The following is a 23,880-nucleotide window of genomic DNA, read 5'->3' as shown; positions in this document are numbered from 1 at the left end:
CTCATCCAGCCATTTGTGCTGATGGCAGCTATTACAAGTTCCTATTCAACCAAAAAGGGGAGTGTTCCAGGGATGTATATGCCCAGTTCTTGGAAATGACTGATGAGAAGATCTGAGCACAAGCCATACTTGGATTCAATTGATTTTCTTTTTTTCTTTGTCTTTATTTTTTCCCCCTGACAATTTGAACACTGTCAGAGGAACAACCGCGTGTGGCGTTCCTGACTAAGTGACTCCCCGATGCAGGAAGACTAAGAGATCTGTAATCTCACTAGCCAGTTTTTAAAGAACACAAAAGACACTCTTGACAACTGAAGAGGTGGATGAATAAACGGACTGCAGTCATTTCGGTGGAGTGAGAAGAGGGGAAACAATTTTTTGAATGAAAACAGTTGCTTTTTAAAAGGTCTTCCATACGAACTGCTGTTTTATAATCCTAAAGTCGGTTTGAAGAAAATTTGTCCACTAACTAACCTACTATAGTGAGTGCCTCTGTCGTTACTGAAGAGGAAAGATCGAGCGTACGCTTATTCATCGGTCACACTAATGTATGTGCATAACATTGGTAGCGTTAGATTTTGTTTTACACGGTGTATAAAGAAAGAAAAGAAAAAACAATGCTCGGCATATGTAACTGCAACAATATTCTACAGTACAACAGAACAACAATTACATTGTAGATATGGTTTATTTTAAATTTTCGTTCGTTGTTGATTACATGTATGTGCACTTTTCCTTCATTTTTATCACGTGTTGAGAATGAATCCTTCAGAACAAATGTAGTATTTGCTCAGTGCATTTTAATTATACGTGCATTTAATAGCCATGTGCGTTTCACAAATGGATTACAGATCACAGACACAGAGAACCATCCTATTAAAGCAGAAATTGATCCTTATAAAACAAACAAAAATGATAATTTGGGTTGTAATTTTTCTGTCGTCGTTAAAGTGGGTAGGGCAGCTGGGAAAGGAGAGAGATGGGAGAATGGGATTCATTTCAATCTTTTTGTTTTTTTCACCCTACTAATGTTTGAGCGAAACTCTACCAAAGTGCCCAACGGTAACACCTATATGCTTGAACTGTATTCATTTAATCGCATTTCTTTTTTTCAGATTTTCCAACTCCGTTGCATACGAGCTTATTTGCGTTTGTCGTGATTGTAAACGTAAAAGTGATTACACTTTATTTTGCAGCGTTAAACATGCTGTGATGTAATGTAACGCCATGACTGAGTTACACAGGGATACACAGCTCACGGTGTATCATGTAACACATTAAACACGATTGTAAAATCGACTCAATGGTTTGTGCGCTTGCTGTTTGTGCTGTGTTTGCGGTGTCCACAGCACATTTACAAAAACACCAGTAGCTACAACAATGACATTTCTGAGACTAGCAATGGCTACTATTTCTTTTTTTCATGGGTTAGTTACTAATTACAGAATTTACTTTTATAGTAAGAAAAAAAAAAAAAAAGACTAATTTGAGGCTCTGGGCAAAACAGGGCTAATAAAGGTGTTATGGCTTTAAGCATTCCACTTTAGAAATGTTAAATTTTTTTTTATGACACAGTAGTCACCAAAAAAAATCTGTTTAGTTTGTTTTCTTGGCAGTTAATTACTAAACCATTACTTAGTACTTGTGTTTAACATCTTATAATCCCCAATCATGTGCCCTGGTATATTGTCAAGACCAGATAAAGGACAAAAAAATAATATTTTGATGTAATGTCTAGTTCACTCTCAGAAATATTATTATATACAGAGCAAACGGTCAATGGGGTCAGAATGTAGGATAGTAATGTATTTCCTAATGTAATCAGGATGACCAGAACTGTTATGCTTATTATTATTATTATTATTATTATTATTATTATTATACTTGATTTGTTTATTCTGGTCGTCTTTTTCTTCTTATATTAAAGTAAGTGGTTTAACAATCCACTGAAGCTGCTTCCTACAGCACACCATTAACATGCGTGTCAGCCTGCCGGTGCAACCAAACCCCAACACATTACACACGCGCACATACACAGTTTCCGGCTCTGGCCAGTAAGAAGCCGCATCGCCGACATCACCTGAAACGCGATTGGCTCGCTACACCGTCGATCATCGTTAGCCCCGCCCCAGTTGTTTGTTTGGTACGGTTTTATCCTGTCCTCTTTCTCTCTGTTGCGGCGGTGGGTTGGAGCCGCTGTCCCCGCACTGGCACGCGCCTCCGTTTTCATATCCATCCTCTGATTTGATTCCCCCTAAGCCAAATTGTTCCCCCCCAAAGATTTCTACACCCAGCACCAAAAGTCATCAGCCGAAAAAAAACAAAAGAACCGGCATTTTAAGTCAAAAGGACTTATTGGCAATAGAAGAAGAAAAAAAAACACAAAAAAAGATGGCGGGGACGTCGGGGTCGGCAGTGGCCCGGCTCGAGGGCCGAGAATTCGAGTACCTGATGAAGAAGCGCTCGGTGACCATCGGCCGCAACTCGTCGCAGGGCTCGGTGGACGTGAGCATGGGTCACTCGAGCTTCATCTCGCGGAGGCACCTGGAGATTTTCACGGCCGGCGAGGACGGCGCCGGCGGCGGCGACTTCTACCTGCGGTGCCTCGGCAAAAACGGGGTGTTCGTGGACGGGGTGTTTCAGAGACGCGGGGCTCCTCCTCTCCAGCTTCCCCGAGTGTAAGATCCTTTATAACTACAACAGATTACAAAAAAAAAAAAACACAATCAACCCAAAGATCCACAAATGCACGCATTGTTTGTCCCCGCGGATTTTTGTTCTTATTTTGTTTTGTTTTGCGCCGCAGCACGTGTCGAAACCAACACACGTCTCATGTTTCCGGCGTGTCTTCGTTCGCCTTTTCCTTCACACCAAAATATTCCCCTTCACCACAACATCCACATCCCGGAGAACACGTCTTCCCTGTATACATGATCGAAAAGATCTCTGATATGAATGTAAAAGAGTGAAAGTGATTATCTTCAGGGCGACATCCTGTCCTTTAACCCCTTCACATCTTCATCTGGACGCTCTGATTCAATCCCTGATTCCTTTCCTGTCGTTTAACCTGAACAAAAAGCACTGCACATCACTTCTCATCCTCTAAATTACATTTTATTGGGAAATTGTGCCGGAAGAGGGTCGTGTTTTGTGACTAAATCTGGTGCTTGTACTAATCTGTGTTTACTTGGTGTATCCAGACTATCAAAGCATTGATTAGTGCAGAAATACAGATTACTGCTTTAAAATCACTTTGTGAAAAAATACAGATTACTGCTTTAAAATGTATTGGTGAAAATACAGATTACTGCTTTAAAGTCGATTGGTGCAGAAATGTAGATTATTGTTTACAATTGCTTGGTACAAAAATAAAGATTACTGCTTTAAAAATCACTTTGTGAAAAAATGCAGATTGCCGCTTTAAAATTTATTGGTGAAAATACAGATTACTGCTTTAAAATTGCTTGGTGCAAAAAATACAGATTTGTTTACAATTGTTAGGTGCAAAAATACAGATAAATTACTGCTTTAAAATCGATTGGTGAAAAAATACAGATTGCTGCTTTAAAATGTATTGGTGAAAAAATATGTATTAGTGCTTTAAAGTCGATTGGTGCAGAAATGCAGATTAGCGTTTACAATTGCTTGGTACAAAAATACAGATTGCTGCTTTAAAATTGACTTCTGCAAAAATACAGATTACTGCTTTGCAATTGATTGGTGCAAAATTTGGATCCCTGCTTTAAAATTGATTGGTGCAGAAATGTAGATTATTGCTTTAAAGCTGATTGTTGCAAAAATACAGTTTATTGTTTACAATTGCTTGGTACAAAAATACAGATTGTATTTGCAATTGATTCGTGCAAAATCTGGAGTCCTGCTTTAAAATCGATTGATTTGCAAACATACATATTCCTACCTTACAATTGATCGGTTGAAAAATCGAGATTACTGCTTCAAAATGGACTTCTTTAATTGACCTCAGGCTTTCACAAAACCACTCAAACCTTTCAAAGTTGTTCCTTTGTTTTTTATTTATTTATTATTAATTTTGTATAAGAAATACCATAGTTTTTCATGGCTGATAGATGTGATTGAAGTTATGATCAGTAAAGCTCATAACTAATAACACAATCTTTTGGCCATGCGATGTTTTTGTTTACGAAATGCACGAAGCAGACTAAATGTCATCGAGTTCCAGCTGGTCTAGGATCGGTCTTCAAAGGTTTCGCTGTTCTTCAAATAAATCTGGTGTGTTCATAAAAAAAGGAATATGCCTTATGTAAGCTGGTCATGCTGGTGTCCATATATAAACTACAGATACTTGTGGCTTCTGTTACTGCATGGCAATTGGGCCCGTGCCTTGTTTACTTCTCTGCTACTTTGAGACTTGATCATGCGAATGGTTAAGATTATATACAGGACTGTGCAAAAAGATTTCTTACTATACATTGGATTTCCAGTGCATGGTAATGACCATACATTGTTTTGCAGTCTCTGTGGAAACATCTTGGAGTGGAACCATAATGAATGTTTCTAACACCTGTATTTGGCCTCCAATTTCATGTCTAAATGACTGCTGTGGAAAACGTCCAAAAATCCCAGAATTTCAACGATCTAAATTCATGTTTTTGCATCAGCAAGGCCGTTTTAAAGCGACGATGGTTTTGGCATAAAGTTTTTGCGCAGTACTGCATATTTATTTTTTATTATTATATTGATTTTTGATTGTTTTGCTCAATATAGCACTTGTTGCAAGAAATCATGTCCAAATGATCTACGAGTGTCATCCCTCTTTTTTTCTTTCTTTCGAAGGTGCACATTTCGCTTCCCCAGCACAAACATCAAGATCACGTTCACCGCCCTGTCCAGCAACAAGAAAGATAAGAGGAACGCCCCAGAGTCCCCAGTGAAAGCCGTCCAGCCCCAGATCTCCCCCCTGACTATCAACATTCCAGATAACATTGCCCACCTGATGAGTCCTCTGCCCTCTCCCACCGGGACAATCAGGTACATTATCACCGTCCATATTTATATTCCGCACCTATTCATGCTCATTGATATTACAGCGACCTTTTTCCAGAGCAAACTATGGGAACTACAGTTGCTTTGGAGGCTTTGTTGATATATTTTTCTCCAAACACAATTCTATGTTGAATCTGTGTACAGATTTCTAGCTAGCTAACAGTGTATTATTTTATTGTAATTTAGAATAAGTAAACAATGGATGTATTTATGCACTCTCTTCGGATCTTTAGATACCCATGTGATTCTGAGCATTGCTGTCAGATGATTGCGTCTCAGAGGGTTTAATAGCTGAAAGACTAAACCCGACCAGGAATATCACTGATTATCTCTTCATCGCGGCACCCGTTAGTGTATATATTAGGAAGCAAGTGAACATTTTGTCCTCGAAGTTGACGTGCAGGAAAAAGGGGCAAGTGTAAGGATTTAAGCGAGTGTTACAAGTACTAAATATGCGCTAGCTAGACGATTGGATAGAGACCCGGTCTGCAGTGGTCAGACCCCGACAGGGTCACGGGCGTCCGAGGCTTATTGATGCACATGGAGAGCGAGCGTGGTCCTGCTGAAGAAATTCATGCTGGTTATACTCGACGGATCGCGAACGTTTGGGCAGCAAAAGGGGGACCAACACGATATTAGGCGGGTGGTCTTAACATTATGCCTGTTTGGCGGCTTGGTTGGCGTATATGCCAATATCAATGTTTAAGCATTGTGTAGCATTTAATACCATATCCAGAATTATTTAGGTTATTAGGGGTGTACCGGTACACAAAATTCCCAGTTTGATTTCGGTACGGTTAGGGGAAGAAATACGAAACGTATTTCGTATATAAAAAACTCGAAATTGCTAGTAATAAAGCTGGAGTTGCGAGGGGGAAAAAAAGTCAGAATTAGGCAAACTTTTGTTTATTTTTATTTATTTATTTTTTTAATGTGCTAGAAACAAGCTTTAGATCTTCTCCTCACCCCTCTCTGTTTTCTCGCGGTTCCTCCATGTCCAGATCACTGCAGGGTTCAGTGTTAGTAATAATGGTCTGTGAGGAAACACAGTGCACCATGTGTAGTTAAATGGACTATACAAAGCTTTGAGGTAAGGGTTAGGCTTAGGCATTGCCTCGACGATTTCTTTGTATTCGAATTACTCAAGTTACTCATGGCATCGTTTCAGCCCTACAGTAGATTATGGGTTCTTGCGGCGTTTCACATCTTATAAAAAAAAAAAAAAAAAAACACTATTTATGTCCACTGACAGTGCTCATGTTTCACGTGTCGAACTGTCACGTTAGCGGCGTTCAAACATCTGCAGCGCTGTCAGGGTTTGATTCATTTTGAGGAAAGTCATAACAGATATATATATTTTAGGGAGTGGAAACCGTCATCTCCGAGAGCTTCTTTCACCAGGAACGTTTCTTTATCCTGAAGCCAGGATGCAGCTTTCACGACTCGGTGAAACAGGAACGTATTTCAAGTGTGTTTCACGCAATCGTCCCAGTATTTAGACAGTTGGCTTTGCAGCTGTTTCTTATTATCGGAGGAACCTTCATGTGTATTCACAGAGCATGCACACGATGGGGGTCTTTAATTTAAGCCTCAAACTTTGTATTTATTATTATATTTAAGCAGTATGCAAACGTCCTCAATTATAAATTTATATATGGTGATTGTACGCATTAGGGGGAAACGCAAAACAAAATCGCTTGTTTTTTTATTAACTGTATTATTATTTTATTATAACATTTTTACAAATATTAACAGTTTACATTTTTTTTTATTTTATTTTTTTATAAAATGCCTGCTAGGTTTAAATACAAAAAATAAATCAGAATCTGAAAGAGCTTTATTGCCAAGTATGTTTGCACTTACAAGGAATTTGTTTTAGGGATAGAAGCTTCCAGTTCCATTTTTTTTTTTTTTTTTTTTTTTTTTCCCTTATTATTTCTTATAAAGATAAAATGAAATTGAATACATCTAATTAATGCAATACACTTTTTATTTAATTTTGAATTTTATTTATTTTTTACTATTTAATAATTTTTTTTTTTATTAGAGAGTGACACTGTGCTACTCGATCCACTTTCTGTCATTGCCAATATTTTTATTTATATCTAGCGATATGGATCTATATTTAAATCAATATAATAAAAAGGGTATTGCGTTCGATTTGACTTATTTTATTTTTACAAGTGCGATGCAGACTAAACAAATTTGCGGTCCACCACTTTATAACATTTAATAAGTTTTTTTTAACTATGTTTTGAACATAAAAAAAAAGGATTTCATTCGGTACACGTATTCGGAAAACTGCTTTTCCGCCTCATCGCACAGAAAGTGGTTGTATTTCTCATTAATCTTCAGTAAACACGTCATCCTGGTCAGGGTAGCGGTGGTCTGGAGCCTTTCCCAGGAACACCGGGAGGCAGGGACACACCCTGGATGAGATCCAGTCCATCACAGTGCACCATGGACACACACCTATAGGTTCCTTATTATAGCCAGACCTATTGTCTGTAATGTCTCAGGGTCCTTGGAGGACCTTTTTAACAGTTGTTGATAGTCACCCACGTGCTGACTCTTCAGTAGCCTCAGTAACACTCCATATTTAAACGTTCAAAATGATATTAAACGAAGGTATATGTTTCAGTAAATGTGATGAGTTATCAGTTTTTCTCTTGCCGGTGTACACTTCATGCCCGTTGACTGATGCCATCCTCCAACCAGAAGACTTCATGACCCTATCCAATCGAATAGAAGAATAAAAAGCTCTGGTTTAACTCCGTATGTATGATTATTTTCTAAATTGGCACCTTGCCCGGTTTAAACTGGCTAGACACGAAGCAGTGTTTGACAGCATGTGTGGAAAATGTTAATCAGTGTAGCGCCCTTAAAAACCTAAATCCAGAGCTGCTGGCAGAGGTTAACAACGCATTGCCCGATTTTTATGAATACTAAAACACATTCTCTTCATTTGGACTGATTTCAGCAAATTAACCAATCTAGTGCTCTCAGAGCCTGAAGGGCAGAGGGACCTCTTTCCAGGAGAATTTCTGGGAAGCTGCCCAACCAGACACCATTTCTCACAGAACAGCTTCTAATACGTGGTTTAAACCAAGAGAAGTTGTTGGACACATCCGTTTTTTTCCGAAGTCCTCGATCACGTTCTTCCGTACAAGGGAATGACTGAGGTTGAATTGCATCAAAGCCTGTATGCGTCACTCTTGCAGTTTGCTTATAGAGAAAAAAGATCAGAAGAAGGTGCTGTTTATTAGATCACAGCTTCGGTTTTAATATTTATTTTCTCAATGCTTTTTAGTTAGAAGGCCCGTAATGGTGACGAATTCCCAATAAGCCTTCTAGTGATCTCGTTTTAAGTAGATCTCCTAAAGGCTTTATTGCCCTACATGGTGCATCCATGATTCTACAATTGTATTGTGTGATGGTAATTTGATTAGATGATTTTTAGATTGTACATCAGATTCAACGTTGGTCACATGGCATTAAGTGGCGCCGGTGACCTCGGACGACTAATCAAATTCTAGGAAAGGGGGTCCATAGCCATGGGATGCGGATGTTCTGCATTTGACCAAATTCTTGCGGATTATTATGACTTTTTCTTTGGGTTTTTATAGGGTTAGGGTTCTTTGGGACTAGTTCTGACATATTTATCGTAATTCCGACTATATTTCTTGCAATCGCGACTTTTTCTCATAAACATCCGACATTGCTGGTGTATCCACCTGTAACCATGTTGTCGGCCTGAAGTTTGAGGCTGTTTGGTGTACGAGTTCTCTTCAGGGATCGGAGGCTTAGTTTGATACCACGTGATTCTATTGTAGCCGATTTCATTTTCAATGTGTAAAGTTTTCTGGCACTACGGAGGAGGTGACGCTGCCCGATTGGGCGAAAATAAATCTGAATTTTTTTTTTATGCCGCGGAAATGGGCTTCCATATGAATCTTCTCCTCGCCCCTCGCTGTTTTCTCACTGTCCCTCCATTTTTTTTTTCATTCCGCAGCGTCGCTGTCCAGAGTGCTAGAGAGTTTAGCAGGTGGTGCGTCAGTAATAACGGTTCACCGGGAAACACAATGCTGCGTGTAGTTAAATGGAATAACAAAGCACAGAGGCACATAACTTGACTCGATTATCTTTTGTATTCAAAGTTACTTGAGCAATCGTTTCAGCCCTAGTGTAAATTCGTATCTATATATTTCTGTATGTTTTAAATCGTTTTTAATAAATTGACTGTCTTTAGGCTTTGTACCTGTTGCATACCTTTTGTCCACATTTGACTTGCAACTTAATAAGGAATCAATACCATTTAATAAATTGATTAGTGCATGATACATGTTTATTGGTATTAAATTCCGATTGATGCAGTCTGGTTGGAGGAAATCTGTTCGAGTTCAGGCTATGGCTCTGCATCTCATACAATATGGTTGATTGTGTTTTTAGAGATGCTCTTTATTGCTGCGCTGGGATTTCTAAGCTATTAATAATGCACTAGAATATTGTAGTTATGGACATGCTCTAGCTTCTTTAATTATTCTATATAGCTGCCTTTCCATTGTACATGAATGACTGTCAGCATGGAGTAGAGCCAACGCTTGGCTATTTTACAGCGTTTCACTTCTCATAGATGCAGAAGTTGAGCTGTGTAATTGAGTTTTATTGTGTGTGTGTGTGTTTGCTTTCTTCTTCTTATTATTATTATATATTTTTTTAATTGGGTGTCACCTTGATTTAATGACCCTCCTAATAGACACTGGACAAGCTACAGTTACGCTGATATGTAATGTGACTTGAATATGGGTGTATTATTCTATCGCACACGTTAAATTAAGTACCGTAATTTCCGGACTATAAAGCGCACCCATATAGAAGCCGCACCCACTGAATTTAACAAAGATTTTTATTTTTAACATCAATAAGCCGCACCTGTCTACACTGAAACTAATGAACTTTACACAGGCTTTAACGAAAGACAGTGTCTGTTACACGGTGTAACAGGTGAAATATGTTGTGGCTCCTTTAAGAGCAGAGCGGCATTTTGGGAATAGCCTGCCGCCGCATTTTTCCGCTATTACTGCATGTGTGCAAGACCGAGGATTATGTCCTTATTATTTTCTAATGCTGATTTCTAAGTTTCTTTGACTAACCCGTAACGCCGTTGCCAAGAAAAAAAAAAAAAAAGCACGAGTTTTGGAAACCTGTCTGTGCTTATATGATTTCTGTTGCAACTGGAGTTAGCAAACTCTCCCTTCACCCAGACTCAACGCGTTACAACGGCTTGTATCTAAACAGTAGCCTACCAAGAAAGTCATTGTTCACTTTCTTCCTCCTTCCTTTCACAACTATTTCTCTTGAGAGTTTTTCTTTTGGCTTCGTCGTGCGTAAAAAAAGAACAAAAAAAAAAAAAAAAAAGTTTTTTCTCCCGATGCCGTGCAGCTCAGAACACAGGTGAGGTGCGTTTTTTTCATTTCCGTTCGGAAATGTCATTGGTCTAATTTTATGTCGTTCAGTGTTTTGTCTTGAAGCTTGTGAAACCGGGAAAAACCCAGGAAAAAGCCATAAATTAGCCGCTTCGTTGTTTACGCCGCGGGGTTCAAAACGTGGGAAAAAAGTAGCAGCTTATAGTTCGAAAAATACGGTATATAATCCACTAAACATACTGTAATTGATGAGTCAATGTAAGAAGGAAAAACATTTTTTTCTTTATTTTAAATGGAACCCCTTCTATCCATTTTATATTTGATTTATTACATAACAAAAACTTTTTTGCAGGATCCCATAATGAAAATGTGAGGGAGAACACAAACATTTTCGCCTAGTTATGTCACCTAAGCAAAAACGACACACGAAAATGAAAAGAAACAGTATCAGTCTTTTTGTTCAGATGTGCTGTAAAGCTGCAGATCCTCGTGTCTTTTGAAGCACGAGTCGATAAACAGTCATCATATTCTCCTGTTTTTAGTTTATTTGTTACTTTGGCATAACTTAACAACAGCAGTTACAATTAGGAATCCAGCAATGGCAGTTGTACAGCTGTCCTGCCATTATCCCGTATATTATGATGCCAATCTTGTGTCTGGATAAGTGTGCTTTTAACTTTGTTCCCTTCTAATGTGGATTCATGAAGCAAAGCACTGCCAAGTTATCCAGTAAGGGAACATTATACATTAATGCTGCTTGCAAATTTGTCTAAAAACAACGAGCAAATAGGCAAAATGTTATTTTTCTTTGGGTTTGACTTTATTACACAACAAAAATGTTCCTCAGTAATGCTGCCTTCTTATGCAGGTCCTTTCAAATCACTTTTGTGTCTCTCTGTGTTTCCCAAGTGCTGCAAACTCGTGTCCATCCAGTCCTCGAGGAGCAGGACTGTCCAGTTACAGAGTAGGGCGTGGGCTCACAGCCGAACTCATTGGGGACAACTCCCAGTCTGAAAACGACAAAGAAGCCTCTGGAGGAGACAGTCCGAAGGTATGACGAAACAGAATCTCGTATTTTTCTTCGTATGGCCATTCATGGACGATTACTAGTCTCATCCGGTGCCTAATCATGTCAGTGTCAAAGATCGATGTAGTGCTGCACAAGGTTTTCAGTCAAATAGGGAGTTTTGGTCACTCCCTGAATCTTTTATCGATGACGAACCTTGTTACGATTTGACTCCAAAGTTCCCTTTTGCTTGTAACGAATGCACAGCGTGTGTACACTTAAAACCAGTGGGTTGAAACAGATTTATTAAGTTTATTCACCAACCAGGCATTACTTTATGGCAACAGATCAGGCATTACATTATGACCACCTGCCTAATATTGTGTAGGTCCCCCTTTTCTGTTGGTTCCCCTCCACCTGTTGGATCGGACCACACGGTCCAGCCTTCACAGGGTCGCCCACGGCCCTGGAGCCGGTTTACCACTGTTTCTTCCTTGAAGCACTTTTGATAGATACTGAGCACTGCAGACTGGAAACAACGGTTTTGGAGAAGCTCCGACCCAGTCGTCTAGACGTCGCAATTTGTCCCTCGTCAATTTGCTCAAATCCTTACGCTGGCCCATTTTTCCTGCTTCTAACACGTCAACTTTGAGGACAAAATGTTCACTTGCTGCCTAAAATATCCCTTTTATAATAATAAATAATATTTTAATATTGTAATGTCATCATAATGTTATGCCTGGTTGGTGTATATGTACACGTAAAGAATAAATTTTCAGTACAAAGAATATAAGCCATTTCCCGGACAGCATTTTCAAGTGATTTTTAAAGAATTCAAAATTCGGTCGAATTCTGGGTAGTGTTTCATTCTCCAATACCAAAGATCAACCTCCCAATTGCCATAGTCATTTTAGAGCCTGTATTAAGTCAGCAAGGAAATGCTGACTGAATGCATCAGACAGACAGTTTGTGTTTTTACGCTTTGTTAGAGGTATGATCGAGGTACTAGTGCCGGTATTGGTATTGTATACATATGTGCAGGATTTGGCACACTGTTAGGTTTCGGACCACCGCTCAGAAATGCCAAAATGCCTCCATTCACCACAACTCCACTAATGTGGCTTCACAAAACCACATGTGAAAGCCTTGTAGCCAAAAAGAGGAGGCATGGAGGTGCGGGCTTGATGAACGATTCTAACCACACTTAATATCAGCAGTATATCATAATAAATTGCTTGCTTTTTACACGTCCTGTTGAATGTATCGTTTGATCGACAGACTTATCGAATCAAGAGACTCGTATCCACTGACCGCAATATGCAGTTTGAACAGTAGGGCGCTGCTGCTATCGATTAGTTTAGTAATTGAGTATTCTGACGATTATTCCATCGAGTAATCGGATAGGAAGTACTTTTCTTTTATTAAGGATTAATAATAATTGAGAGAGAAAATAAGTCGGGTCTCTTGAAATGAACAAGTAATTTGTTTCCTTTTTCGGAATAAAATTTTTATTGCAGAAATTTCATACAAGAATCTGTGAAAACTAAACCCATTTAGCGCATTTAATTGCCATATTACATCCCAATACAAATACGGTGCATTCAAAAAGTCCCTCCGCAGTGACCGCATAGAGTAGGTTATGGGAAACTATTTATTTAATGAAATTCTAATATTCTCACTCGTATCTATTTATTAAATATCGCAAAGTATCGTGATGTGCTATTGTTTCGGGAAAAATCTGCTTGAAATTTTCCGTGGACAAAATCCGTGTATTTATCGCCAGCTTTTTTAAGAATTATTATTATTATTATAGATATTTTTTATTTTATTATTATTAAAAAATTTTATTTTAAAGGATCCACTACCTACTCTACGTGGCCACTGTGGAGGGACTTTTTGAACTTTTTACACTGTATCTAAATAAAAATATAAAAATCTATTTCAAATTACTTTATAAATGGTAACAGCACTGTATGGTGTTTTCTTTGTTTTAGTTTGAAATGATCCAAAACATTAGAAACTTTTTTTTTTATTATTCTTTTTTTATTATTATAATTATTCTTTTTTTATCATCTCTCCTTCGTTTTCTTCCCGTTCCTCTATTTTTCATTCTACAGCATCTTTAGTGTCTACCTGTCCAGGGCAGTCCAGAGTTTAGTGGGTGGTGCATCAGTAAGAATGGTCCGTGGGGAAACACAGTGCTTCGTGTGTAGTTAAATGGACTAAACGAAGCAACAAGTCAAAAAATGAGCCTCAATGAATTTTTATTATCGAATGACTTTAATAACTCAAGGAATCTTTTTAGCACTATACTGAAGTGCACATGTAAATGAACCAGTTATTCATATAATGTGCGTGAGCAAAGCCAGCATTAGTCTAATCACAGATTTTGCCTCCCAGGAGCTTTATACATTTACTAATTCTGATTCACACACACATCTGGTTGTACTGCATGCGAATACAAATGAACAACGGCTGGGGATGAGCTCTCATTCTTTTGTTTATTACACACTGCAGAAACATGCTGGATACTTCTTCATAAACAATATCTTGGGGTATTTTATTTTTTCCAAACTCTGATGCAATTTCTTCCTCTTTTTTTTCGTAGAACAATCTGATAATTAAATTTGCAATTGCATCATTGGTTTCATCAAAGAATACAAAGCTGTTTACCACACGCAGCGTTTGTGCTTTATAAGTGTACTTTCATGAAGGGGGGGTAAATAAACACGTGGCGTTTTTACTGTGTGGTGAAAACATGTAAATCAGATGCATTCCTCGTTTTTTTGTGTACAACAGGATGATTCTAAACCGCCCTACTCATATGCACAACTGATTGTCCAAGCAATTACCATGGCTCCAGATAAACAGCTCACTCTGAATGGAATATATACTCACATCACTAAAAACTACCCATACTACAGAACTGCAGACAAGGGCTGGCAGGTTAGTATTCACTGACTTCTTAAAATTGTTTGTTTCACGCCTCTTTTCAAATTTGTCGTTTCGCAAATCTATTTTTAAAGCCTTTTTCTCATACAATCAATTTGCGTAAAAGCATATAGATCTTAATTGTTTCCTTTTTTGTTTTCTTTAGAATTCTATTCGTCACAATCTGTCTTTAAACCGCTACTTTATAAAAGTGCCCCGATCCCAAGAAGAGCCTGGCAAAGGTTCGTTCTGGAGGATAGATCCATCCACAGAGGGCAAGCTGATGGATCAGGCCTTCCGTAAAAGAAGGCCTCGTGGTGTTCCCTGCTTCAGGACCCCACTCGGCCCGCAGTCATCCCGGTACTCAAAGCCACTCACCTATGAATATCGTGTTGCCTTAAAATAAATGTTTTTTCCCCCCTATTGTGGGAGTGGGAGCTCAGTGGTTAAGGCTCTGGGTTACTGATCATAAGGTCGGGGGTTTAAACCCCAGTATTTGCCAATCTGCAACTCTTGGGCCCTTGACCAAGGCCCTTAGCCCTCTGTGCTTCAGGTGCGCCGTATCGTGGCTGACCCTGCGCTCCAACCCCTGCTTCCAAGCAAGCTGGGATATGTGAAGAAATAATTTTAATGTGCTGTAATATATATATGTGACAAACAAAGGCTATTCTATTCCAAAATCAATTAATGGTTTTGTAAATGTTCTATATTGTTTGTTCCAGGAGTGCCCCTGCTTCTCCTAACCACACGGGGGCACTGTCGGCCCACTCTAGTGGCGTGCAGACTCCAGACAGCCTGTCGCGAGAAGGCTCTCCCGTTCCAACAGACCCTGAGCCTACCCCTGCTTCTGTTTCTGCTCCAGCTGCTGCAGTTCAGCCCAAATTAGCAGTCATCCAAGAGGCTCGCTTTGCACAGAACACACCAGGTACGATGGAATAGCTTGGGCTGGTGTAGAAAACGTGTCTGAAATCTTATCTACCTACCTATCCATAATAATTTTTATAACGTATCACCTAAACGTGTGTTAAGTTTTTTTTTGTCATGTGTAAAGCTGAAATGTTTTTTATAGTAAATATTTTATGAATTTGATGACCTTGTGTCTGCCATGTATACAGCCACCCTATTTTATCTATCATTTTATTGATCCCAGATGGAAATTCCAGTAATACAGCACGGAAATTAGGATACACTGCCTAGCCAATAAGTCACATGCACTAAAATCTCACAAGCTCATCTCTGATAAGTGTATGCACGGTCACATTTTATTTTTCCCTGAGAATTGCATTAATTACTTGACAATGGGAAAGTTCGAGCTGCATAAAGTCTCCTCCAGTACATCCCAAAGATTCTCAGTGGGGTTAGGGCCTGGTTTTGGTGGGCTGCCCATCTGTGAAAATTGTGTGCCCAATAAATCCAATTACAGTGGAACCCGGTTATGTCGCCGGCCTAGGGGACGCCAAAAAGCGTTGAGATAACCAATGATCGAGATAAACGAAAACCAATATGGCGGCAATATATTAACGTGCTTGAAATTTCTTCATGTACATGTGCGTTATTAAATGAGAATGTGCATGCACGTGTTTTTGGAGGTTTTTTACACAACAGTGTTGCCGCGATTTGTTTGATTGGTCATGCGGCTCGAGATAACCTGTAATGCGGATAAGGAGGCGGAAGCCGAAGTAAACGCAAACAAAGTTTATTGAGAATACTCAGGAGATAATCCACCAATACTTGTAGCGAAGCAGTAATATCCAGTGGTGCCGCGGGAGCGCGGTCCACGAAGTTCTGTGAAAGCAGAGACAGTTCGTGTAAAGAATCCACGGATCCGCGCTATGGAAAGCGCAGCACTGGGCAGCAACGGATAAACGTGGTGGAGACAGCGTGAACATGGAAAACAGCAGGATCGGGGTAATCTCGTTGGTAAGCCGTTGAGAGAATGCGGAGTCCGAGAAGAAGGATACCTAGCGGGATATGTATACGCGATTACACAGACCGCCATGAACCAACACATACGATCATGCACAAACAATAACGGACGGGGAATGCCGCCGCCGAAGGGGGCATGGCAGGGGGATTCCTGACATAACTGACGTTAAGTGGCAAACGTGTGCTCGAGATATTAGGGTTCGGCGGCATAAAAAAAAAATCGACATAACCGATTAAAACATACCAAGGCAAAGCGAGAATTTGGCGGTTCCACTTCAAAAAACGTCGACTTAATAGGGTTGACGAGTTAACCGAGGTCGAGATAAGTGGGTTCGACTGTATTGTGAACTTGGAATATACCTGTGCCTCAAGCAAAAAGTCATAAATTGATGAAGGAACCTGGTCATCCAGTATATTCATTTAGTGTGTTACCAACTAAAGCAACCCCAGGTCATAGAATTTACCCTACAGGCTTGTACAGTAGGCACTAGGCATGATCAATCACTTCACCCAACTTTCTACCTACCATGATTTGTCCATCACTCTGAAACGGGGTAAGTCTAGACTTGTCTAGAATGGCTTTTTGCTCCGGAGTCCATTATTTACTGTTTAGCCTCACTGAAAGTGGTTTTCTCAAGGCATGTTCTCTTTGCATTGTGCGTGTGGAAACGCTCTAAATTGTACTATTAAGCATAGCCACGAGTCCCACTGTTGTTTTTCTTTCGCTTAGTTTTCGTTTACGTGATCTCGGATTGTGATCATTCAAATTTTTCCTACCTCGAAGATGGTTCACCACTATGCTTCAAGGTTTTACTAATGCATCGGCCAGGTCTTAACCCAGTTTGTAATTTCAGCACTCTCCTTATTGGGTATCTTTGCTTGGTGCCGGCTAATAATTTGACCCTTCTGTAATAAAGTGTAACATCTTTTCCACAACCACAGGATATATCTTTTGACAAAAAATACTATTGTATCAGTTAGGGTTAAATAACTTGTTTGCAGCTAAAACATATTAATAACTGCAGTAATTATCCAATGAAAGCCTCTTACCTGATTGCCTTGTTAAAACCAGGTAATGACCGACATGGAATTTTTAATGGCCGACACCGATATTTCGAAAGCGGTTTGGCCGATATAATACATGTAATCACAGTAAATGCCATGTAGAAAATTGGTGACACTAAATAAACGTTTATTGTGCCTAATATTTGATAACATTCTGAGGTAAAAAATATTTAGTAGTTAAGACATTTGTACAAATAAAAATGTTTTTTTTTTTAAATGAGAACATTTATAATTAATGAACAAATAAATATTCATAAATTCGTATTAAAATAATACATGTAATTCCATTTATTGTGTGTAGGTAAAAGTTAATTTCATAGTAGTGTTTTTTTTTTTTTTGCAAACATCTATTTTTGTTTTGCTTGTCTGTTTCATTGTGTAAAAAAAATATTTGAGAGACGCATGCAGGTGTATAATTGGATGCTTGGTTAGCAGAATGTGGCTTAGCATCATATCAGACTGGAACTTATATTGCATGTAGTATACCTTCTCATTAGCCAAACATAGACATCGAAATACAGCTGATATCAATGAATAAACATATAAAGAAATGTAAGCGTATCATTGACACTTACCACACAGTTAGTCAAGTCAAGTCAAGTCAAGTTTATTTGTATAGCGCTTTTCACAACAGACATTGTCTCAAAGCAGCTTTACAGAAAACAACAGTGAAGGTGAATGGTGTGCGTTTGTCCCTGATGAGCAGCCGTGGCGACAGTGGCAAGGAAAAACTCCCTTAGATGATATGAGGAAGAAACCTTGAGAGGAACCAGACTCAAAGGGGAACCCATCCTCATATGGGTGACATCAAAAGTTTGGTCATAAATCTTTCAACAATACAGAACAATTTGTGATCATCATAGATCCAGCATCAGCTTCTCCATGCCAGGGCCTTTAAACACTCGGCATCTACTTCTCCATGATCATCCATAGGTCCATAATCTTCACGAGGTGGGACGTGACTGGAGCTGGCCAAACCTCAGGAAGCCTCGGGATGGGGAGAGAAAGAGAAGCAGTGGAGAGGAATTAGCGTAGCTGCTGTTCATGATATTAACAGCACAAGTTGATAATGTGCATGTGATCAGATGTTCTGGAGCACAAGGTTGTGATGTGATGTGTGTGATGTGTGTTATGTGTAGGCTTTGCTAAAAAGATATGTTTTTAATCTGCACTTAAACTGGGAGAGTGTATCTGAACCCCGAACACTGTCAGGAAGACTATTCCAGAGTTTAGGAGCTAAATGTGAAAATGCTCTACCGCCTTTAGTGGACTTTGCTATTCTAGGAACTACTAGAAGCCCAGAGTTTTGAGATCTCAGGGAGCGTGACGGATTGTAGCGTGTTAAGAGACTGGATAGATACATGGGAGCCAAACCATTTAGTGCTTTATAAGTGAGTAGCAGTAGTTTGTAGTCTATTCGAAACTTAATAGGAAGCCAATGTAGGGACGATAAGATTGGGGTTATATGATCGTATTTTCTTGACCTAGTAAGAACTCTTGCTGCGGCATTCTGAACTAACTGAAGCTTGTTTATTAATGATGCAGGACATCCACCTAGTAATGCATTACAGTAGTCTATTCTAGAGGTCATAAACGCATGGACGAGCTTCTCTGCATCAGATATAGATAACATATTTCTTAGCTTAGAAATATTTCTAAGGTGAAAGAAGGCTGTTTTTGTAACTTGATTGATGTGATTTTTAAAAGATAAGTTGCTGTCTAAAATAACTCCCAGGTCTTTTACCGTTGAACTAGTAGTTACAGAACAACCGTCTAAATGCAGGCTGAGATGCTGGAGCTTCTGTGTACTATTTTTTGGGCCGATGAGCAAAATCTCCGTTTTATCAGGATTTAATAGCAGAAAGTTATGGGTCATCCAATCTCTTATTTCTTCAACACACTCAGTTATGCGAGCTAATTGAGCTGTATCGCCTGGTCACACAGTTCTCTCTCATCCACCTCGCACGACCGAGTTTTCGCATGATTTAGAGTCTGCTGGAGCCACGGCCAAATTGATGTTCCCAACACTGGCACAGAGCTCAAATTGACGCCTTTACATCTCTTAACAGGTTCTCCAGTTTCCGGCCAACCCGTGCTGATCACCGTCCAACGGCAGCTCCCACAGAGCCTCAAACCGTTGAGCTATGCCGTGGCTACACCGGTCACCACCTCCCAGCAGCCCATCATGCAGACACTCCACGTGGTGCACCAGATCCCTGCCGTCTCGGTGACTGCCGTTACAGGTTTCGCTACAGCCAATGCACACAAACTCGAAGAGCAAGTTGTGTCCAAAACAGAACCGCAGGAGAATGGAGATCACAAAGAAGTCAAAGGTGAGGTGACTTGACCTTTACATTTAATTTGGGCATTGAATAAAGTACAAAAATACCATTCAATCGACAATATTGTATTTCTTTTCTTTCTTTTTTTTTTTTTTTTTTTTTTTTTTTTTGCCTCAGTGAAAGTAGAACCCGTGCCTGCAATCACAACCACCTCTATAGGTGCAGCAACTCGTGTTCTTCAGACTTCTGCAGCCACTCCCATACAGACAGTTACTATAGTGCAGCAGGCACCACTGGGACAGCATCAGCTTCCCGTTAAGGCCATCACACAAAACGGAACGCATGTAGTGGCTGCAATCCAAGGATCAGTAAACACTGGTAAGGAACCTACAATGTTTTTCTACACATGCTGTACAGGAAACTTTTGAGCATCAATCAAAAAACAAGGATTATATGGAAACGTGCTGTTGGGGCAGACTTTACTGGGCATGTAGGTGAAGGGAACAGAGGTGATGAGGAGGTGATGGGTAGGTATGGTTTTAAGGAGAGGAATGTGGAAGGGCAGATGGTGGTAGATTTTGCTAAAAGGATGGAAATGGCAGTGGTGAATACGTATTTTTTAGAAGAAGGAGGATCATAGAGTGACGTATAAGAGTGGAGGAAGGTGCACACAGGTGGATTATGTTCTATGTAGGAGATGCAACCTGAAGGAGATTGGAGACTGTAAGGTTTTGGCAGAGGACAGTGTAGCTAGACAGCATCAGATGGTGGTCTTTAGGATGGTTTTGGAGGCAAAGAAGAAGAGGAGGAAAGTGAGGACTGAAAGAAGAATAAAATGGTGGAAACTGAAGGAAGGAAGACTTTAGTGTGAGGTTCAGGGAAGAGGTCAGACAGGGGCTTGGTGGTGGTGAAGAGGTGTTGGGTGATTGGGAAACTACTGCAGAAGTGATAGGGGAGACAGCTAGAAAAGTGACATCCGGAAATAGAAAGGTAGACAAAAAAACGTGGTGGTGGAATGAGGAAGTGCAGGAGAGCATTAGGGGAAAGAGGTTGGCAAAACAGAAGTGGGATTGACAAAGTGATAAGAAAAGTAGGCAGGAGTACAAGGAGATGCGGCAGCAGGTAAAGAGGGATGTGGCAAAAGCCAAGGAAAAGGCATATGAGGAGCTGTATGAGAGGTTGGACACTAAGGGAGGAGAAATGGATTTTTACCGATTGGCCAGGCAGAGGGACCGAGCTGGGAAGGATGTGCTCCAAGTTAGAGTAATAAAGGATGGAGATGGTAATGTGTTGACTAGTGAGGAGAATGTGTTGAGAAGATGAAGGGAGTATTTTGAGCAGCTGATGAATGAGGAAAATCTAAAAGAGAGATATGGTTGGATGATGTGGAGTTGGTGAAGCAGGAAGTGGATAGGATTAGTAAGGAGGAAGTGAGAGCAGCGATTAAGAGGATGAAGAGTGAAAAGTTGGTTGGACCAGATGGCATACCGGTAGAAGCATGAAGATGTTTAGGAGAGATGGCAGTGGAGTTTTTAACCAGATTGTTTAACAAGATTCTGGAAGGTGAGAAGATGCCTGAGGAATAGAGAAGGAGTGTGCTGGTACCGATCTTTAAGAATAAGGGAGATGTGCAGATCTGCAGTAACTACATCCCCTGGACTTTATTACAAAAAATCAAAAATATAAACCAGTACTGACTCATACAAATGTGCCAATGAAAGTGAATATATGATAAATAAATTGAAAAATAATAAATATAATATAGCTCTCTTTTCGTGCAGCGCACCGTCTAGCGTGTAAAAACAAACAGCACATGCTGTCGGTGATTCGCCCTCTAGAGGCCGCTCTCATAGTGCCAGTGGGCCGGAAAAACTACCAGCGATCAACTATTGCTGCCGGTGAATCAGCAAAAACAATTAATCGGTCAACCTCTATTTTGAAATCACTTTTTTTTTTTTTTTTTTTTTTTTTTTTACATTTTATAGGCTTATTTTATAACTTTGTCTGCTGTAATCTGCTTTGTGTGTAAGATATATTTGTTTTGATGATAATGGCAGCCTGAGGTATCATCAATGTCATCAAGTTTAATCAATTCAGTCAGTTATTACTGTTTCACTGGTTTATCAGCCAGCGTGATCATTGTAGACATAGCTACACGTTACCTGTATAAAAATATTCAAGTAATATAACAAATTATGGCAATCCACAATAATATGGCCCCTTTTTTTATAAAAAATAATAATTGATTGCAATTAAAATTTTTTACATTGTCGTATCTTGTTTTCCTCTGTGCACAGTAGCCAGTCCTCTTCACATGCTGGCCACTCACGCCTCTGCGTCAGCTTCTTTGCCCACCAAAAGGCAGAATGGCGACCAGTCCAAGCAGCCCGACCCGAAACGGCTCAAGGCTGATGACGGAGGGGACACGGGGGCCGTTTCCGCCGCAGCAGAGAGGAACACCACCGATTAGAGCTGCCACGTCACTTTCCTTTAACCTCGCAAAACCCTTCTTAGTTGAGATCACACCCCCCAACCATAAATCCCACGTTATTTGTTGTTCAGTCTAAGGTGCCAAATCGGGAAGTGAGAAGCGAGTAGGAGGCGAGTAGAGCGAGTTAACGATGGCACAGACCCATGCATGATGTGCGAAGTCGAAGAAAGACAAGACGAGATGGTGAGAAGGACAATTAGAAGTGGACAGCAAGAGTGTGACAGGAGACCTTTTTAAACAAAAAAATATTTAAGTACTCACTGACATATGCATACATATATTGATATAGTGTACTTAAAGCTATGAAATGTACTTTAGATCAAACTTAGCAGGAAGGTCCATGCCCCCATCTCTTCTACCTCCTCCGGGCAGAACTTAGAAGGTGAAGAGATTGCGATATGGATTTTTGCATTCTCTGGACGAAACGCTGGAAGTTATAACGAGTCAGTTTTAAAATTTCAGGAAGCAGCCGGTAACATCTTAACATTGCTGTGTACGCAGTCAATTATACCACGTATACTGGTCATCTATGGTTTCCTTTAACCGTAGCGTAACTTTGATGGATTTATATTGTACATGCAGTAGATCTAAATTATAGGCAGACTTCCTTCATATCCAGCAAGTTGTTAAATATACTGAGCAAACGAATGAAATTTCAAGAGGTCACATAAGAACTTTCCAAATAGCCCCCAAAAAATAAAAATAAAGTAAAAAAAAAAAAAGAAAAGAGGTTGGTTGTTTAAGCTGTGAATCTGCACACAGTGGCAACTAGATGAGTTTTCCTCTTGTTTCAACACAATTCTCTTCAGCAAAAGTAGAATGAGGAGCTTTTTTCCTCTCTCATGGCAGCTAGCCTCGCTCAATGTCGACCTACCTAATCCAGTCCTTAGTAGATATGCAGTAATTTGTTGTACATGTGTATCTTAGGATATAATTTGTCTGTATTTGTTCTCCACAGCACAGGTATTTAACAACAAAAAAAAAAAACAGTGCTAAAGTGAGTTCCATGGCATTTATCTCACACACTTTTTTATTTTTATTTTTTATGTTTTTATTTTTATTTTTTAAACGTATGGACTCATACATTTATAGAAGTGAATGTAATTGCTTCCTCAAAGAAAACACTATTAATAGAAACTTGTGTTAATTCTGTTGAAACAAATCCAAACGGTTTCTCACCTCCTAAAGAGCTTTTTTTTTTTCTTTTCTTTTCATATTTTAAAAGATAACCTATGAAATAAGGAATATATTTCCATTTGTATTTCACTGAAATATTACATCAGAGCTTGCATGAAAATGTGTAGAGAGCATATACTGTACCTGAGCTGGTTCCTTAGAAAGGAACCAAGAAGGAAGAGAGATGGGGGTGGGGTAGCTTTTTTTTTTTGTTGTTTTTTTGTTTTGTTTGTTTGTTTGTTTGTTTTGGAGGGGGGTAAGACTGAAGAAGAATCCGCTTTGATTCGGACCACACTGCACTTAAATCTCGTTAATGCTATTTCCTTTCTTCCCTTAACCCTTTTTTGTTTTTTAGTATGTCTTTGGCTGTGTTGACTTAGTGTTACAGTTGACAGTTGCCCGTTAATATTATTTTACGTTGTTCAGACAGCTGAAAGAGATGGCTCGAATGAAATGTATTCCACAAGAAAAAATATGTGGTAGATGTTGTTCTGCTTCAGTGGGTAAATGCATTTTTTACATAAATTAAAAGCTCCATAATTTCTGTTCTAA

General features: G+C 39.5%; 2 protein-coding genes and 1 long non-coding RNA gene across 5 annotated transcripts in view; 2 read left to right on the top strand and 1 right to left on the bottom strand.

The window, feature by feature from the left end:
- wdr45b (WD repeat domain 45B) overlaps positions 1–1,299 on the top strand; it is an 11,643-nt gene extending 10,344 nt beyond the window's left edge. For both annotated transcript variants that reach the window (XM_083556997.1, XM_083556996.1), the window contains one exon: positions 10–1,299. In XM_083556997.1, the coding sequence (XP_083413123.1) occupies positions 10–116 (107 nt within the window). In that variant the 3' untranslated portion in view covers positions 117–1,299. The remainder of the gene's footprint in view (positions 1–9) is intronic.
- Positions 670–3,980, bottom strand: LOC310734677. Its single transcript, XR_014536114.1, has 2 exons — positions 3,525–3,980; positions 670–3,452 (listed from the first exon to the last, which is right to left on the bottom strand). It is a non-coding gene; the product is annotated as an uncharacterized lncRNA (long non-coding RNA).
- On the top strand, positions 1,453–23,880 carry foxk2a (forkhead box K2a). Of its 2 annotated transcripts, none has more exons than XM_083556977.1 (9): positions 1,453–2,678; positions 4,816–5,010; positions 11,361–11,502; positions 14,257–14,403; positions 14,555–14,748; positions 15,111–15,313; positions 19,449–19,712; positions 19,839–20,039; positions 21,962–23,880. In XM_083556977.1, the coding sequence occupies exons 1-9, from the start codon at positions 2,392–2,394 to the stop codon at positions 22,129–22,131; spliced, it is 1,803 nt and encodes a 600-aa protein (XP_083413103.1). In that variant the 5' UTR covers positions 1,453–2,391; the 3' UTR covers positions 22,132–23,880. The 2 variants fall into 2 exon arrangements, with proteins under 2 accessions (XP_083413103.1, XP_083413102.1); XM_083556976.1 differs by having other exon boundaries at positions 21,959–23,880.

The sequence above is a fragment of the Silurus aristotelis genome (genome assembly GCF_946808225.1).
Source record: "Silurus aristotelis genome assembly, chromosome: 12".
NCBI lineage: Eukaryota > Metazoa > Chordata > Actinopteri > Siluriformes > Siluridae > Silurus > Silurus aristotelis.
The sequence above is the reverse complement of the archived record's forward strand: the minus strand, read 5'-3'. Positions and strand labels throughout refer to the sequence as shown.